At 39.1% G+C, this 19,532-nt stretch overlaps 1 protein-coding gene across 4 annotated transcripts in view; it reads right to left on the bottom strand.

The window, feature by feature from the left end:
• Positions 1-16,264, bottom strand: part of Cpsf6 (cleavage and polyadenylation specific factor 6) — a 33,660-nt gene extending 17,396 nt beyond the window's left edge. For 2 of the 4 annotated variants that reach the window (XM_057757503.1, XM_057757504.1), the window contains exons 1-6: positions 16,128-16,264; positions 6,386-6,595; positions 4,015-4,118; positions 1,624-1,769; positions 497-670; positions 258-368 (exon numbers count right to left, since the gene is read on the bottom strand). In XM_057757503.1, the coding sequence (XP_057613486.1) occupies positions 258-368; positions 497-670; positions 1,624-1,769; positions 4,015-4,118; positions 6,386-6,595; positions 16,128-16,187 (805 nt within the window). In that variant the 5' untranslated portion in view covers positions 16,188-16,264. The remainder of the gene's footprint in view (positions 1-257; positions 369-496; positions 671-1,623; positions 1,770-4,014; positions 4,119-6,385; positions 6,596-16,127) is intronic. The other 2 variants (XM_057757505.1, XM_057757506.1) reach the window with 1 other exon arrangement.
• Between the last annotated feature and the right edge of the window lie 3,268 nt (positions 16,265-19,532).

The raw sequence follows: 19,532 nt of genomic DNA, 5'->3' as shown, positions 1-19,532 counted from the left end.
TAACTACTTCAAATTATAATTAAGAAAAACCACTAAAACAAAAACTTGAACAAATTTTAACACCTAAAGATACTTTCCATCTCTCAGCAAACACACTTCTTACTGTGACATCACCCACCTTATATTCTACTCTGATGCCAAGCTAGAAAGTGAAACAAGGAAAAATGGTCTTGAAAGGATTTTTTAAGAGGTAAGAAAATAAGACGGATGTAAATATTCTATATATAAGTCAAGCAAGTTTGGAGAAAAATAAAGACCTTTTAGGCCAAAAATGGGTATTTCCTCTATGCTGTGCCCCATATGCCATGGAATCCTAGTTTCCAGGAACAAAGGCCGAGTTCCTTTAACAAGATGCTTGATCAAATTTCCTGGGTTCCAAAAATAGCATAACAAGGAGAGTAAGTCACATTAATAATACATTACTTGAAAAAGAGAGAAAAGGAAGAGGTAGTAAGCAGACATGATTTCTCCATGATAAACTTAAGGAAAGTTTTACCTGGGAAAGGTGGAGGTGGCCCTCCTGGTCCTGCTGGCCCAGGAAATCTGTCCCCACCGGGAACAGCCCCTGGAAAACGGCCCCGTCCTCTACCACCTTGTGGAAATGCTGCACGTGAACTGCCTCCTGGAGGACCAGCTTTACCTTCCCCAGACATTTGTCCTGATTGTGTAGCTGCAAACACCCAAATACTCATAAATAGCACTTATTAAAACAGTTCTCTGAATTGTAACCGTGTTATTAGAAACTACTTCAAAGTTCATTTATACTATTTTTCAATTTGCAGGTGCCTATGCAAAGTACTTGGCTAGGAAAACCTTCACATTTATTTACTTTCCTAAGTCTTGAAATATTTAAGTTTAATGCACTTCCACTGAATAGATAAACATGTAGCTTTTAAAATACAGGTTGCTTTTAAAGTACTCTACAGCAGCCAAGACTTCAGAAATTCAGCAAACACCTTAATTTCAACAGCAGATTATTTATCTTATTCTATGTAACATATTCTTAAGTCTTAAATGCTAAAAAAAAAAAAATTAAAACAAAACAACCATCTGAATTTCTATTAATTATATGGGTCATTCATCTTATCTATTTATCTATTATTTATTTTTGGTTTATTTGGAGCCTGTCCTGGAACTAGCTCTTGTAGCCCAGGCTGGCCTGGAACTCATCTTATCTCTTTTAAAAAAACAAACAAACAAACAAAAAAAAAAACACTATGTAGTAACAAATCTCTTCTACATTATTTTTTACCAAGTAGCAAAAGGTTTTGGTGCCAAGCAGGATAAAAAGAGGTCAGTAACTATCCCTAGTTGTCATTGGCCTCTCTATTCCCATCAAACACACCCATATAGCATTCCTCCTCTCTAATGTGAATGACAGGACAAGAATGGCGGCACTATAAAGCTCCCAACCTGCTGCTACATGCTGTTGGGTCTGTGACATCTAGAAAAACATGGAATGGGAGTCGGTTTCCAGTATATTAGCCCATACTCATAATCAATGATTAAATCAAGTTCATCCAATAAACTAAATAGTAAGCATAATATTTTTAAAAAAATACCAGCAACACTGCTTAAAATACATTCAAAAAAAAAAAAAAGGCTGCTCAGAGATTTGCTTACTTTTCCTGGACTGCATCTCAAACTGACTCAGGAACTGCTTATTGCACGGAGTCACGACAGGATTCTGACCATGAAGTTCTCTTTTAGGCAACAGATCCATTAACTTTTTGGAAGATGCTTCAGATCCAACACCAACAAGGGCAAATCTAAAAGATGTTAAAGGGCGTGAGAATAAAAGGGAAGAACTGAGATTGTTACTGTTGATTAAAAGAAGAAATGGTCTCAATTTACTCAAGAGTCAAAATTACTTAAGAGTCAAAAACAGACTCTTAAGGTTACACACATTTATACTATCTTTGATAATGTACTACGAAATTCACTCACTTAAATTTTTTTAGTATATTCATGTGTTTTACAAACATCTCATGATGGTTCATTTCATAACACTATTCATTATCAAAAGAAAATCTACAACCTCTACCACCATTCCTATTTACTCTCTTCCCTTAAACACAGGAAACCGTAACTATTTTGTTTTCTATGGATCTGCCTCACCTAGAATTTCAAACAAATCAAATATGTAGTCCTTTACAACCAGCTTCACTTAGTGTTCAAAGCCTAGTCATGACATAACATGCATCACTAGTTCATTTCTTTCAGTGGCTGAGTCATGTTCCACTGCAGACAATCATTTTTTGGTTTTGCTTTAAATCCACCCAACAGGCTGTTTTCACTTTTTACTATTATAAAAAGATGTTCCATATAGGGGCTGGAGAGATGGCTCAATGGTTAACAGCACTGATTCTTCTTCCAGGACTCAGATTCAATTCCCAGCTCCCACAGGTTCAATTCCTAGCACCCAATTCACAACCATTCGTAACTCCAGTTCCAGGGGATCCAATTCCCTCTTCTGGTCTCCATGGGCATTAGGCACACATAGAGTGTACAGACATACATGCAGCCAGAACACCTATACACATAAAATAATTAATTTTTGAAAGATGCTTAGTACCATTAGCCATCAAGGTACAAATCAAAACCATGAGATGTAATTCCCACCATAATCAAAATGACAACTATTCAGTGCTGGTGAAAATAACAAAAAACTATAAACGTTCTGCACTAATGGACTATGCAATCTGGTAGCTTCTCAAAATGTTAAGCATTACTATATACCATACTAATTCCACTCCTAGGTATACGCCCAAAACAAGCAAAATTGTATGTTCAAACAAACAATAAACTAAAATTCTTAGAGACATTCCCCTTAATAACTAAAAGTATAAATCACCCAAACATGGGTTGTGGGTTCTTCCGTTAGTGCTACGCCATTACATGGAACTATTACTAAGCCATAAAAAGAAATCCTGATGCAGCCACACAGACAAACCTTGAAAACATTATACTAGGTAAAAGTCAACACAAAGAACATCATTTTTATTTTGTTTCCATGAAATACCCAAAAGAGGCAAATTCTGAGGTAGAAAGTACATGAATGATTGTCAGCAAAAGAGACACAGGCAATCAGGGTAATGATGCACCCAGGTTTCTCTGGTGACGGAGATGATGAAATGCTTTGAAACTAGACAACTACAATGGTTGCTTAACTTCGTAAATATATTTTTTGAAGCACTGTATTGTGCTTATTCACATAAATTAATGTAAAATTTCCAATAATGTGCCTACTAAATTATTTATAATAGACACAAGTGGAAACAATATCCAAAAGTAAGAAAAGTAATATATATTTATCACTATTTCTTCTGCTCTTTTCAATAAAACATGACAAAGTGTGAATTATGATACTATTTTTAGGGAAAAATGTGGAAGCACATTTATAAAGTGATTATCTAAAAATGGTGAAATTGTAGCAATTTAATTTCTTACTTTTAAATACCTACATTACATAATAATCCTATCCTATATATGTGATTTGCAGATTAGAGAATAAACTTATGTTACATTTTATTTCAGTTACCCGTCATTCTTCATAATTTTTATTTTTATGGTGCTTTTCCACATTGTGCAAGCAGCTTCATCACTGAGCTACATACTCGGCTCTTCCTTATCTCTTAATGACAACAAAAACGATGCTTCTCAGCACTGGCATTTCAACCTTAGAAGGAATGTGCTCGTTAAACTTAACAGGCCTAGTCTGCCTACAGGCCCAACTCAACCAGCTTCAGTGCATTTTTAAAAAACAAAACATATAAAATTTAAGTATGAACCTCTGCCTAGGATCATCCTTCTAGTGTATATGTTCATGTGGGTGCCTAGGAACTAACTCAATGTCAGTTTGTGCAGCCAGTATATTTAGTAGCTAAGCCATTTGTCAGTGCTTATATGTTCATGCATTCTACATGTGTATAATCAGCAATAAACTTAACGAACACTTAATTTGTAAACTGTAATCACTATCAGTTTATATTAGGGAAAAAACTAAATTCTTACCCCTTTGATTGTCCATTTGCCCGATTCTCAAAAAATTTTATCTCCAAAATATCGTTTACGCCCAAAGAATGAACTGCTTCAGTTAAGTCCTCATCTGTTGTCCACTGCAAGACATTTCCCCCTTATTAGCCATTAAAATAGTCAGGTTTTTATTGTCTGAATTTAACTTTTAAAGAAAAAGAAATGATAAGACAAAATTATTGTTTACTGTAAATCTAAGTATAGTTACTGCCTGTCACCCTAATTTTTAAACAGCAGAAAAACGCCTTGCATGTCTAACTCCATTTCCAGATAAGAATTCTCTAAGTTATAAAGTACATTCCCTTGGAGACAGACACAGTTTTACTTCAAGAGTTTCTGGTTTCTAGATGGGTGTGGTGGCACATGCCTTTAATCCCAGCACTCAAGAGGCAAAGGCAGGCGGATCTAAATTTGAGGCCAGCCTGGTCTACAGAATGCGTTTCCGGACAGATTCCATGGAGAAATCCTATATGGGGGAAAAAACAAACAAAAAAACAGTTTCTGGTTTGTACCAGCTTTAAACTCCTATGATTTTAAATTCCCAATAAAACCAATCTCACTTATAACTTCCTCCCTTTAAAGAAAAGTATCTTGTGAAATAAACAGGTTATTTTGACTATACCACGGAGAAACTAATATGAGTATCTACTATATTCCTTTTTATCAAATACTTACAGCTTACCTAAGTCCAACCTCATTTTCATAAGATGCAATAGAGGGGATAAACAGCTTGTTCAAAGTCACAAAACTCAGATACATGTCAATTCTTATTTAGCAACTGCAGTCTCATTGTTTCCAAGGTTGTAAAGATTGTTCAGACTGAATGCCAAGAGACTCAGTTATTTAGTTTAAATAGAGAAAAAGAGTCAAGGCTTGAGAGATGCCTCCTGGACCCTAGGTTCAACTCCCAACACCCACATGATGGTTCACAACCATTTAAAACTCCTGTCCTGGGGAATATGATGCTCTCTTCTGGCCTCTGAGGGATGCATGTCTGTGGTATACAAATACCTATACACATAAAATAAAATGAAAATAACACAAAAGCAATGTGAAGTAAAATATTTTCGAATAAAATGCTATAAATAGAACAAAAGGGTACCAAAATTTTGCTATAGCTTTTAAATTTCCAATATAATAGCTGAGAAAAAATTTTCATAGGACCACTTTAGTGATTATTTCAGATTTGATGTTAACAACATTAAGAGGGCTGGAGAGATGGCTCTGAGGAAGAACACTGGCTGTTCTTCCAAAAGTCCTAAGTTCAGGTCCCAGCAAACATATGGTGGTCACAACCCTCTATGAGATTTAGTACCCTCTTCTGGCATATAGGCATACATGCCAGAATACTGTATACACAATAATTTTTTTAATTAGTAAATATACTAGATATACAGTTCATGAAGCATTCTACCAAATAATCTTAGTCTTATGAACAACACAATAAAAATATAAAGTACATCTAGGCACTGTGGTATCATAAACTTAGCACTCAAGGGTGGAAGCAGAAGGGTTGACAGGAGTTCAAAGTCAGTCTGGACTACAATGAATATCAGGCTAGCCAAAGTTACATAACAAGATCCATCTCAAAAAACACCAGGCAAACACAAATATTACAAAATATATAACAGCTTCTACAGGTTAATTTCAAATTTAAGAACAAAAATGAAACAAATCTGTAATATGAATTAGAAAATGATAACTTTTTGAAAAATGTAGCGGCATTTTTCTCTCCTATAATTTAGAATTTTTTTTTTGTTGTTTGTTTGTTTTGGAGACAGGGTTTCTCTGTAGCTTTGGAGTCTGTCCTAGAACTAGCTCTGTAGACGAGGCTGGCCTTAAACTCAGAGATCCGCCTGTTTCTGCCCCTTGAATACTGGGACCCCTTTCGAACTTGTAGGAATGCAAAAGAGTAAGAAAAATGCAAACGAGGGCTGGAGAGATGACTCAGTGGTGAAAAGCATTGACTGCTCTTCCAGAGGACCTGGGTTCAATTCCCAGCACCCACATGGCAGCTAACAACTGTCTGTAACTCCAAGATCTGACACCCTCACACATACATACATGCAGGCAAAATACCAGTGCACATAAAATAAAAGTTAAAAAAAAAGGAAAATGCAAACTCCATTTGAGTATATACCTAAACCAAACTATAAAATTCAAAATTAGAGCAATGAGAATGTCTTTTTAAAAGAACTTGGTTTTGCCCTTCTCATCACATAGACAAGAGAAAAACAAACACAGTAACATCATTTCTTTTTAAACTGGGCAAAAAAAAAAAAAAAAAAAAAAACATGGACTGCTAGAGCAGTTCAAAATAAACTGCCAATAATCTGTTAACTTTACTTACCCATGTTAGATTTCCAATATATAATGCAATTCTCTTTCCAGTGTACGTATAGACAACGTTTGGTGCTGCTCCTTTCCCCACATCATCACCGACAGTCGGTGGAAGAGTATCCATGTAGTCCCGGTCTTCTGGGGCATCGCCATTATTTGCAGACGGAGAGATGACATCATCGTACAAATCTATCTGATCATGTCCACCATATTCCGCCTCCTAACACACAGATAAAATGTTCTAGATTATGACACCATAATACTAAGTAAATTTTTTTTTTTTTTTTTTTTTTTTGGTTTTTCGAGACAGGGTTTCTCTGTGGTTTGGGAGCCTGTACTGGAACTAGCTCTGTAGACCAGGCTGAACTCACAGAGATCCGCCTGCCTCTGCCTCCCAAGTGCTGGGATTAAAGGTGTGTGCCACCACCGCCCGGCACTAAGTAAATTTTAATACAAATTAATTCAATTTTCTTATTTTAAAAATCTGTTACAAGACAGAAAAAGACCCAAAGATCCTGGTATTAAATCTTTTCTCACTTTATTTAATATATATGTTCTTTAATGGTGACTCTTACTCAAAAAATATTCTTAGAAGTAACAACGCATTAATGCAAACGGGTGTTTCAAAAGAATATTTGTCATAAGACTGTCACAAACAAAAACCAAAGGTACTGCGAGTCTTCAATATGTGACCACAGGCAAAAAACCCTAGTATTTTCTTTGGTAGTCAGATATTATTTACTTACTCTAAAAAAAGCTACTGTTTTATAAGCTAAGCCATAAAAATGGGGGTGGGGGAAATGGGTACATACATGTTTGTATCTTATTTAGTGAAACAAAAACATATAAGTAAAACTATTCAAACTAATATCTTGCAATAACTGTATTATTATACTCAGTGGAAACAGAGCTATTGCTTAACTGACTTAAAATCTAGTCAAGAACATTAGCAAGTGAAAAGCAATCAATCCACACAGGATTTAGTAAAACAATGGCACTGTCACAGCAGAATTAAAGCAATGCTAGGATGTCACTCACATGCCTAAGTGATAAGCCAGGAAGAGAAACGGATGTGAGAGAGAAAAAAAGAGGCAATTTAATTTGTAAATATCCGTCTTTTTAAGACTACGTAAGTATATCAGTATCAATGTCAACGATCTTACCCTTCTAAGGAAAATTTGAGATAAATTAATTTAAGATATAATAAGATATAACTAGTCATAATTCAAATTCTCCCATGTATACAATTCACTAAGAACTGTCATAAATGGCATACAAGAGTTGTTTTTAGGGACTATAACACAATAATGACCAAGAAAAAAACATTGTTAATACAATATACGATAGTAAATAGATCAGTAAAATACTATAGGCACCAAGTATGGCTATTGTTCCATTATTCAATAAAAGGCCAGAATAAGACTTGTATTTTCTTTTAGTTAGCCTGCATTACTAATGAATTATCTAAGCTTCTCAAAATTTATCAAGATGCCAGGCAGTGGTGGCAGACACCTTTAATCCCAGCAGTACTCAGGAGTACTCAGGAGACAGGAAGATCTCTGTAAGTTCTAAGTCAGCCTGGTCTACAAGAGTTAGTTTCAGGGCAGTTACACAGAGAAACCCTGTGAAAGAGAGAAAGAAAGAGGAGGGAAGAGAGGGAAAGAGGGAGGAGGGAAAAGGGGAAGAAGGAAAGGAAAGAAAGGAGAGAGGGAGGGAGGGAGGGAGGGAGGGGGAGGGAGAGAGAGGGGGAGAGGGATAAAAAAAAAAATCAAGATATTACATACCAACTTTACTAATTACGAGGCAGGATTGTCTGCCAGACTTGAGACCTAGGATACCAAAGCAAATCAAAGAACAAAAGGCCACCTTCGGCAGAAGGCAGAAACCAAGACCACAAGTCACTGAATAGTGACTTTGATTTTAATGAACAATGCCAAAATAATAGCTAATAATGAGTTAATAAAGCACACACAAACTGTACTGACAGTAAAAATCACAAGAAGGAGGGTAAGCTGGTGGCTGAAACTTCTGATAGTGTGCCTGTAACAGTGGCTTCCATACACCTGAGACTTTAAAAAGCTTCCCACAAAGGGTAGTGAGCATTTTCAACTCTCTTGCAATCCAGTTCTGTGCACCACGTAAAATTATTATAATTATCCAAAAGGATCTGTGTTTCCATCCTCAACATAAACTAATCACAGATACAGTTGGAGGAAGAGTAAAAAAGAATGCAAAGTTACTGAATACAAAACTAAAAGTATTTACACTTCTTTCACTTACAGAAAGAGTAGATAATCATTTGCAGGCAGTAATTGAAGCTATACTGACTGGTAGTGTATTACAATCACTGTTTCCTTACGCCCATGACTTCCTATGGTGACACTAACTGTATTTTCCATATTCATATTATTCTACCAGTATTTAGGATCAGCCCAGCCATTTTGTCTGGTCTTTGGACTGTTTCCAATACAACTTGAAATGATGCTAATTGAGACCATGGTCCTAGGGTTTGATCTCCATGTGGACTAGTTAGCTTCACTGTGCTCCAAGACTGTATTCTTAACCCCAAAGGTATACATTGGACTTGGCAAAAGAAAATTAATGAATCTGAATACATATATTGCCATTTCTAATAAAACAATTCAAATAATACTCATTTTCTAAGCTACTTTTTAAGCCATATTTTAAGTACTGTTCTGGATTTTAACTGTTTATATTTCAAGTGAAAATGAGCATGCTCTGAAGTTATACAAAACGCCTATCACAGGTTATATATATATATATAAAATGAACTCTGGCCGGGCAGTGGTGAAACACGCCTTTAATCTCATCACAGGGGAGGCGGAGGCAAATGGATCTCTGTGAGGTTAAGGCCAGCCTGGTCTACAGAATGAGTTCCATCCAGGACAGCCAGGGCTGTTTGACAGAGAACTGTCTTGGAAAAAGAACAAAACAAAAAAACAAACAAAAACAAAAAAATGAACTCTGAAACCTACACAAACTAAAACTTTTCTAATTTGCAAAGAAAGTCAGCATCAAGTTCTGCTTTCAGAAGTCTTTGTCAAATACATTCCAATGGCACTCAAAAATGTAAAATTTAACATATTCTAATCATTTCAGATTCCAAAAACATGCTTCTAGGACCTAATCATCAATAAAGTTGCATCTCTAACTTGTAGCAAAAGAACAGCTCTTAGGCAGGGAATACTGTCACATGCCTTTAATCCCAGCACTTGAAGGCAGAGAGGCAGGTAGATAGATGCTGAGTTCAGAGCTAGACTGGTCTACAACGTAATGGTTTCCAGAACATAGTGAGAGACCCCTCTCAAAAAAACAAAACAACAACAAACAAAAGAACAACTCTTAGGGTTTGTGAAAAGAGTAACAAAGTAATTTTTTTCAAATTCTACTATTCTAAATCACTACAATCATTCTAATGGCATGCAAGGTATCAAAACCCAGTAAAGGTTATACATTCAGCTCTGCTAGCAGTTGGAAAGCTGGGAAAAAAGACTGCCATAAATTTGAGGCCAGCCTGGGACACAGGCAAGCCCTTGCCCCCAATAAATAATAAATAAATAATAAACAAACAAATAGATCACAAGAGGGAGGGAGGGAGGGAGGGAGGGAGGGAGGGAGGGAGGGAGGGAGGGAGGGAGGGAGAAATCCTCTCAAGATTTTACACATCAGGGGGCTGGAGAGATGGCTCAGCGGTTAAGAACATTGCCTGCTCTTCCAAAGGTCCTGAGTTCAATTCCCAGCAACCACATGGTGGCTCACAATCATCTGTAATGACGTCTGGTGCCCTCTTCTGGCCTGCAGGCATACACGCAGACAGAATATTGTATACGTAATAAATAAATAAATATTTAAAAAAAAATATTTTACACAACAGCACTGTTTTCTTCCTACAAGATACACAAAAATGTAACCTAGCCAGAGAACACATTTAAAAAGTAAGATGGATAGAAAAAAAGACTAACCTGCCATTCATTTTCTTAGGCAATGATTTAATCTTTTTCATTAGTACTACCTCCCTTCAAGTTTTTCAACAATTTTCCCCTTAATCACACCCTATACATTTTTAATACCACAAATAAGTTATATATAATATATACCATTACTGCAATTATCCTATCGGCCCAATACTGTTTTGGTGTTCCTAGAATCACAGTTGATACATTTGTGCATTGTTGGATACTACCTGTAAAGGACAGTACCTATTTCAAAATACCCCTATATTTAAGAGTATTAACTGTCATTCCATTTAAAGAACTGTAAGTGGAGGGAGGGGAGGTATACTCTGCATTACAAAATGTGTTCAATGCCATGTAAGAGAAAAATTAGCACAAAAATCCAGTAGCAAGAGACTGGTCCCAACATATGCCCAACCCACTCAAGAATACCAAAACCTGCAGATGTTTAAGTCTCTTATATAAAGTGGTGCAGTATTTACATATAAACTATAGATCCCTGTAGTGGTTATTTCATTTGTATTCTAATAAATAAAGCTTGCCTGAAGTTCCCAGAGTACAACATCCACACTGATCAATCTTACAGACCAGGCAATGGTGACACATACCTTTAATCCCAGCAGCCACACTAGTTTGCCATAGAATCCAGGCGTTGGTGGCGCACGCCTATAATTGCACTTGGGAGGCAGAGGCAAGTGAATCTCTCTGAGTTCCAGGCCAGCCTGGTCTACAAGAGCAAGTTCCAGGACAGGAACCTGTCTCAAAAAACCAAAAAGAAAAAGCATTTTACTATACTGATTTAGGGAATAATGGTAAGAAATCTGTACAAGCTACAGAGAAACCCTGTCTCGAAAAACCAAAAAAAAAAAAAAAAAAAAAGTCTGTACATATGTAGTACATGTGCAATGTCATCCAGTCAAGATTTAGATCCCAGCTGAATTCTTGGATACAGAAAATGCAAATTCTTGGAGCTGGAGAGATGGCTAGGGGGTTAAGAGGGCTGTTTTTCCAGAGGTCCTGAGTTCAGTTCCCAGCAACCAACCACATGGTGACTCACATCCATCTATAATGAGATCTGGTATCCTCTTTTGGCATGCGTGCAGGCAGAAAATTGTATACACGATAAATAAATAAATCTTCTAAAAAAGTGGATTCTTTTTTTTTTTCAGAAAATATTACTTCCTGAATATACTACGTATATTAATGTTATAATTTCTGTAAAATGGCCGGGTGATGGTGGCGCACGCCTTTAATCCCAGCACTCGGGAGGCAGAGGCAGGCGGATCTCTGTGAGTTCGAGACCAGCCTGGTCTACAGAGCTAGTTCCAGGACAGGCTCCAAAGCCACAGAGAAACCCTGTCTCGAAAAGCCAAAATAATAATAATAATAATAATAATAATAATAATAATAATTTCTGTAAAATGTTAAATTAGATCTTAACCACTGTGCCATCTCTCCAGCCCTACTGATTTATCTTTCAACTATTTTCATTAAACATATCAAAATAAGGTTCCACTGGATAACAGTTGCTTTGCCATAAATATATAACTAAGTATAAATTTATAAGGATTCAAAAAATTTGACAAGAGGTCATCTAAATCCTTAATTCTAAACTTACTGTATCCTGGGCATGACTTCCATTTACTCTAAAGTGAGCAGACTAAGTCAGTTTGCTGTCAATACCCCACAGCCTGACAGAGCACTCAAAGTCTACATTAGCAACTTTTTGACCCCTAGATAAACAAAACACAAATAAACAAAATTATTTGGATTGTAGAATAACTTGAGCATACCCAATTAATTTTTTTTTAAAAAGCCCTAAAGGTTTTTGAGCACCAACATAATAACCAAAGTTTTGGATTTTGGGGCTTGAGAGATGGCTTAAGGGTTATGAGCACTGGCTACGAACCTGGCTTTAGTTCCTAGCATACATATGGTGGTCCACAATCACCTGTAACTCCAGTTCCAGAGGATCTGATGTCCTCCTCTAACCTTCGCAAGCACCAGGAATGCATATGGTATACACACATACATGCAGGCAAAAACACTCATGCACAGAAAAGAATAAATCTTGGGGGGAGGAGAAATTCTGCTTTCTGCTTAACTCCAAGGTCAGAACAAGTAACACATAGATTCAGAAGTAATTCAAATTTTTCTTCCACTGAGCAAACTAATCTCTATTTGGCCACATCCAAAAACTTAAGATCTAAGCTGCCCATGTGTTTCTGTGTCTTTTCATCTTAAAATTTCATCTCCATTCTTAAAATCATCTAATATAGAAAGTAAATTCATTTAGTCTCATCCCACCCCAAATTAAAGTTTTTAATACTCAATGTCTCATACTATCTGCAATATTGTACTTTACCAAAATGCAAAACAAGTCTTATAAAACTGCCTATTTTAAATAGTAAATGGAAAATGAAGACTAGTGACTACACAGAATTTCAGAGAATAAAAGTACAATTAAAACTGCAGCTCACAATAGAGAACAAAAGATGTGTTTCGAGGCTAGAGAGGTGGCCCTCTGGTTAGAGCACAGGCTGCTCTTCCAGAGGACCCAGGTTTAATTCCCAGCACCCACATGGCTGCTCACAACTCTGTAAATCCAGTTCCAGAGAATCTGACTCCCTCTTCTGGCCTCCTTGGGTACCAGGTGCCCACACAGTTCAGACATATAATGCAGGCAAAACATCCATACACATTTTTAAAAAGGAAGGAAAGAAGGGAGGAAGAGAGTGAGGGAAGGAGGGGAAAAAAGGTTTAAAAAAGAAAAACCTAACATGTATAGATATTTAGACACCAAAAAAATTAAAAATTGCTAATGATTAGCTCTGAAAAATATTTGCTGATTACAATCAAATAATCATATTAGTTACTATAGCAACTGGTAGAAATAAGGTTACCTACCACCTAGTAAGAGAGAACAGATTCATAGGAACATAGCACAAGAGTAAAGTGTTTGCCTAGCATGAGGGAAGAGGAAAAAGAACAACTGAGTCTGATGGGTTGTGATCCTAGCACTGAGGAGGCTGAGGCAACAGGTGCACCACAAATTAAACAGTCAGTCTGGAATAAACAGTAAGTTCTGGGACAACCTGAGCTACATGACAGAAAGAAAAACAAGCAAAAGAGAGATTAAGTCAATAAATAATTTTGTTGCTTCTAATTCTGGAAGGAGCTCATAAAACACTTCAATGATAATAACATTTATAGAAAACATGACAAATCTCAGAGTAACTGGCAATATTTTTGTGGCTATTTTTTTGCTCAGGAATTCAGAGCAAGCAAATCACATAAGCCAATTATATGCAAACAGCAACAAGTAATGCCCCTGGAGGATACACACATAGCTCAGTGGTAGAGCACTTACCTAGATGTGCAAGGTCCTGGGTTCAGTCCCCAGAGCTGCAAACCAGGTTTTGGGAAAAGCCTCTACTTAATCTCCCAATTAATCTATTTAAACCTACAAAGACTTTACTTGTATAATTACATAACAGTATCAATACAATGCTCAAGTACAAGTCAATGAAAAGCTACATTTATAAAAAGCAGGCCTACAAAGTAGTTCCTCAGTGGAGTCCAAAAAGTCTAATCTCTTCTTGACCTGTTGCTAGAACTAGTTAATGTAGAGGTAAAGAAGCCATCAAGCAGTTATCTGCATAAGTATACTGTCCCTCCCAAATAAAGTATTTTTTTTTTTTGTAGACCAGGCTGGCCACGAACTCACAGATCGCCTGTGCTCTACCCACTGAACCACCTCTCCAGGCCCTAAACACATCTATTATAAGCTGCAGATTTAACTGTACTTTGTATTCTCTGAAATTCTGTATAGACATGTCTTGTTTTCCACTGATTATTTAATATAGGCATAGTTTTATAAAGGTTGTTTTGCATCTTGGTAAAGAACAATTTTGGGTGCTGGGATTTAAGGTTATGCCTCTACGATTAGTGAAGAAAGCTTAATCTCTAAAACTGTATCCCAATTCGTCCGTACTGTAAGCACAAAAACAAAGCAATATTTTCTTTTACTGAAAAAGCTGATTAAGACTGTCTCAAACTGTTTTCTTCCCTTTAGCCGCAGTTATGACAGTGTTTCAGATATGCTACACGTCTTGGTAGATCAAAGGGAAAAGATTCCGAGGTCTTAGTCTACTGACCTTAATTAAAAGCACTGGAATCTGTGTAGCATCCAAAGAAAATTTCTAAGTCATGATTGACACAACTCAGGAACGAGAAAAAAGATTTTCACACTTAACGTTTTATTGCAACGGTTTAAAATTTAAGATTATCTAGTTTCTAAGTCAGTAGTTGGAAGTTAAATCCTATCAAAATTTGCTTTTCTAATAATAAAACAAAAGGTACAATATCATTTTTTGAAAAACAAAGCATAAGGGTTTAAGAGTTTCCATTTATTTTTTTTAAATCTTGCATACCTAGTCATAAATACGATTAGTAGAAGGTAACACCATACTAATCAATGGCATCTTATTAAGCTTCTCATCCGAATCTGGGAATTTTTAATATAGAATTATGTTTTTAAAAAAACGGGAAAAAAATTAAAAACACACACAGCTTTTAGTAGCACTATGGTTGGGTGCAACCTAGAAAAAAAAAACACTAATAAATGAAATTCAATTTAAAAAAAAAAATAGGAAGGGGAAGTAAGAGGCTACACGTTACTGACTCTGGTAGCCAGAGCTCTCCAAGGTTGTTCATCACCAGACATCACAGCTAGTTCCAAGCTACCGTAGCCGGTGAGACCGGAAAACCTTGCAAGTCTCACTTTCTCCAGCCTTTCAAAAGAGCCCCACGGGGCAAACACTTCACTTTAAAAATACAGTCACATTCACAACGGCTTGTAAGCAACCACATACTGTGAGAATTTCGGGTGGACGTTCTCCATTTCGGCCTCTCGGATGTTAGCGAAGGACCACCATCTTTTTTGTTCTATCCAACCACCGCGCACCCAAGTCTTTGGCGCAAGCCATTAATCTTCCCAGATTATTCTTCTTCACAAAGGCCAAGGACTGGGCCTCAAAGGCATCGCAAGCCCTCGATGGCCAAGGCAAGCCAACGCATCGACTTTTAAAATGAGCTCAGTGCAAAAGTCAGATGACTTGTTGCAGACCTAAGCCGCCTAGCCCTCCCCGCCGGGGAGCGGGGAGCGGGACCCCGGGCACCACGCCGAAACCTGTCGCCAACGCGAGCAAGGGAGCCCAGGAGACCCGGCGCGCGGGATACAAAAGGCTGTGAACGCGCGGCCTTCCATGAGGGCGACCGTGCGCGACAAGAAGACACAAAATGGAGCGACGGGAGGAATCGGAACCCGAGCGGCAGGGCTGGGATGGAGGAGGCGGCGGACGGGCGCGCGCCCCGCCAGCAGGGCTTCGCCCCCCCCATCAGGCGGGCGGCGGGGGAGGGGGCGCGGCGGCCCTGTTCTCCCCGCCCCGCACACGCGGCCTAGCTCGGCGGGAAGCGCCCGCCACCGTAGCCAACAATGGGGCGTGAGGCCGCCTTGAGGAAGGGACGGGCGAGCGGGCGGGAGAGCGGGCGGCGGCGGCTGCACAGCGACCCGGCCCCGCGCTCCACGGCCCGCAGAAACGACGCGCGAGAACAAGGGGTGAGGGGGACGCCGCACACACAGCGGCGCGGCCCAGAGGCTCCAGGCTCACGGTCTGCAGCCGAGCCCGGCTCGCGGCCCGCGGCGACCCCGGTGAGCGTCCAGGCCGCCGCACCGTCCGCGTCGGCTGCGGAGCCCAAACCCAGACCCTCACCTACCTGATTGAACTCTTCGCCCACATCCGCGTAAATGTCTATGTGGTCCACACCGTCCGCCATCTTCCCTCGGCCTTGGCCGCCGCCGCCGCCGCCGCTGCCTCCTGCAGGTCGGCCCGCCTAGGCAGCAGCAGCGGATCTGGCGGAGGGGGCGGGGCGCGATACGTCACTTCCGAGGGGCGGAGACGAGGACGCAGCGGCCCAGTGGGGGTGAATGGAGACCCGGCGGAGGGGACAGTGCGGCTCCGAGGGCCTAACTAGTTCTTTTGTGTGCTGGGTTAAGCGGCAGGATGGCGGGGAGGCACAGGAAATTACCATCCCGCATGCCCCGGGAACCCGCTGGTTTCCGGAGACGATCTTTTCAAACTGTTTCCCACACTTGCTTTTTTAAAATATTTTACGTTTTCAGTTTTCCTTACTTTTTTTTTTCTTTTTGCTTCCAGACGTGTGAGTTATGTCACAATTAAAAGCAAATGTGATGTCCAGGGCAATGTCTTATTTCTGCTTCTTCAGACAATCGAATTTTGTGGTGGCCTTGAGTTATTTGTGTATTTCATGCTTGCATCCCTCATCTTTATGTAGTTGTAAGCATCTTTTCGCTTCTTCCCTCGTCCTCCTTCCTCGCCCAATGCTCTTGCTTTCTTTCCTCTTTATGACTGCAGGACGTTTTCTCCAGCAATTCTTCCAAGGCTTCTAACTTCATTTTAGAGGTCATACAACCAAGTAAATGAATCTTAAATCTAGGAATTCCTGGATTTAGAATGCCGAACTAGAAGGGAGATTAAAAAGGTGTCCTTGGGTCCAAACATCCCATTTTACAAATAGGGAACTAAGGCCTAAGAGAACATAAGCGATTTAACTAGGGTTACATGCCTCGGAAAGGTTCACGCCTTTTGACACCGGTAAGTGATTGAGATCCATTTCCAAAGGACCAACCCATTTCTTTTCTTCCCATTGAAAAACTCACCAGGCCTAGTGATGTGGTGATGTCTGTCCCTCAACAGGTAAAGGTCCTGGCTGTGAAGCCAGATAAATTCAGTCTCTACTCTCTGACTGAGAAAAGAGAAAACCGACTCCAGTTAAGTAGTAGTCCTCCATGTAACACCTCTGGCTACCACCACCTCCACCCCCAGCCCTTCCGACAAATAAATAAATATTACTTGTTTATTAAAAAGGGAAGGCACCAGATACAGATTGGTCTGAAATCATCAATAAACCAAGTAACATCTGTTCTTGTTATGGCTGTTAAAGCTTGGTTGCTGCTGGGCAGTGGTGGCACGTGCCTTTAATACCTGCATTTAGGAGGCAGAGGCAGGTGGATCTCGTGAGTTTGAAGCCAGCCTGCTCTACAGAGTGAGTTCCAGGACAGCCAGGGCCACACAGAGAAACGTTGTCTCAAAAAAAAAAAAAAAAAAAACTTTGAGGATTTTTCAAATGTAACTTCAGAGTACTTTCTTGACAATTTTCAAAATTTGGAAAACTAGTGTAAACTAGAAAGGAAAAAATAACTAGCTCTTATTTATAGGTTTACTCATTTGCTTATTTGGGGTGTGCACGTGTTTGTGGACAAAACCATTCCATGGCTCATGTATAAAAGACAGCTTTGGAACAGTGGTGACACAGGCACCTTTAATTCCAGCACTCGGGAGGTAGAGGCAGGCGAATCTCTGTAAGTTCAAGGCCAGCCTGGTCTACAAGAACTAGTTCCAGGACAGGCACCAAAGCTACAAAGAAACCCTGTCTCAAAAAAACAAAAATAAAAAATAAAACAGCTTTGGGAGTCATTTCTTTCCTTCCACTGCATGGATCCTTGGAGTCAAACTTAGGTAAAGGCTGCCAACAGGTGGCTTTACCTACTGAGCCACCTAATGGTCCCTCTAGCACTTATTTAGCATCTTCTACATAGCAGCCTTTTTATTAGACATTTAACCGTCACTATGTCTGTAGATGAAAGATTGGATGGAGAGTTGGGTTTTTGTCATGGCTCAATGTTGAGTAGCCAGATAACCCTTTGACCTCAAATTTTATTTTCTGTTTCTTTTATTTTGGGGAACAGGGTTTCTGTGTAGCCCTGGTTGTCCGGGAACTCCTTCTGTAGACCAGATAGGTCTCAAACTCAGAGATCTGAGAGATTCTGCTTCCCAAGTGCTGGGATTAAAGGAGTATGCCACCATGCCCAACTCTCATCATAATTTCTTGATGGAAGTTCTGAAATCTTTTTGTCTGAAGTCTACAAGAACAGAAAGTCCAAATGTCTTTAGGAGAAATTCAACAATAGCAAGTTGCATGTTGCACACAAAACTGCCTTTCATCTCCCTGTGCTACTTTCTTCTTGCTATTGTAGCAACTTAGTAACAATGTCAGGGGCCTGAAACAACACATATTTATTATCCTACAGTTCTGGAGGTCAGAAGCCAATATAGGTTTCACAAAGCTCTTCCAATTACCTTTTCTGTTGCTGTACTAAAACACTCTGACCAAAAGCCACTCAGGGAACCAAGGGTATTAGTGTTCTCTAGAGTAACATAACTTATAGAAATACATATATTTTTATTGATATTTATTGAGCTCTATATTTTTCTCTGCTCCCTTCCCTGCTTCTCCCCGCCCCACTTCAATCCTCCCCCAAGGTTCCCATGCTCCCAATTTACTCAGGAGACCTTACCTTTTTCTACTTTCTACTTCCCATGTAGATTGGATCTATGTAAGTCTCTCTTAGTGTCCTCATTGTTGTCTAAGTTCTCTGGGATTGTGGTTTGTAGGCTGGTTTTCTTTGCTTTATGTTTAAAAACCACCTATGAGTGAGTACATGTGATACTGTCTTTCTATGTCTGGGTTACCTCACTCAAAATAATGTTTTCTAGCTCCATCCATTTCCCTGCAAAATTCAAGATGTCGTTATTTTTTTCTGCTGTGTAGTACTCCATTGTGTAAATGTACCACATTTTTCTTATCCATTCTTCAATCGAGAGGCATTTAGGTTGTTTCCAGGTTCTGGCTATAACAAACAAAGCTGCTATGAACATAGCTGAGCACATGTCCTTGTGGCACGATTGAGCTTCCTTTGAATATAGACCCAAAAGTGGTATTACTGGGTCTTAAGGAAGGTTGTTTCCTAATTTTCTGAGAAATCGCCACACTGATATCCAAAGGGGCTGTACCAGCTTGCATTCCTGCCAGCAATGCAGAAGTGTTCCCTTTTTCCCACAACCTCTCCAGCATAAGTTGTCATCAGTGTTTCTGATCTTGGCCATTCTTACAGGTGTAAGATGGAATCTCAGAGTTGTTTTTGATTTGCATTTCTCTGATGACTAAGGATGTTGAACATTTCCTTAAGTGTCTTTCAACCATTTTAGATTCCTCTGTTGAGAGTTCTCTGTTTAGGTCTGTACTTCGTTTTTTTAAATT

The sequence above is a fragment of the Chionomys nivalis genome, chromosome 25 (genome assembly GCF_950005125.1).
Source record: "Chionomys nivalis chromosome 25, mChiNiv1.1, whole genome shotgun sequence".
Classification (NCBI taxonomy): domain Eukaryota; kingdom Metazoa; phylum Chordata; class Mammalia; order Rodentia; family Cricetidae; genus Chionomys; species Chionomys nivalis.
This window is presented reverse-complemented; position numbering and strand designations above follow the sequence as displayed.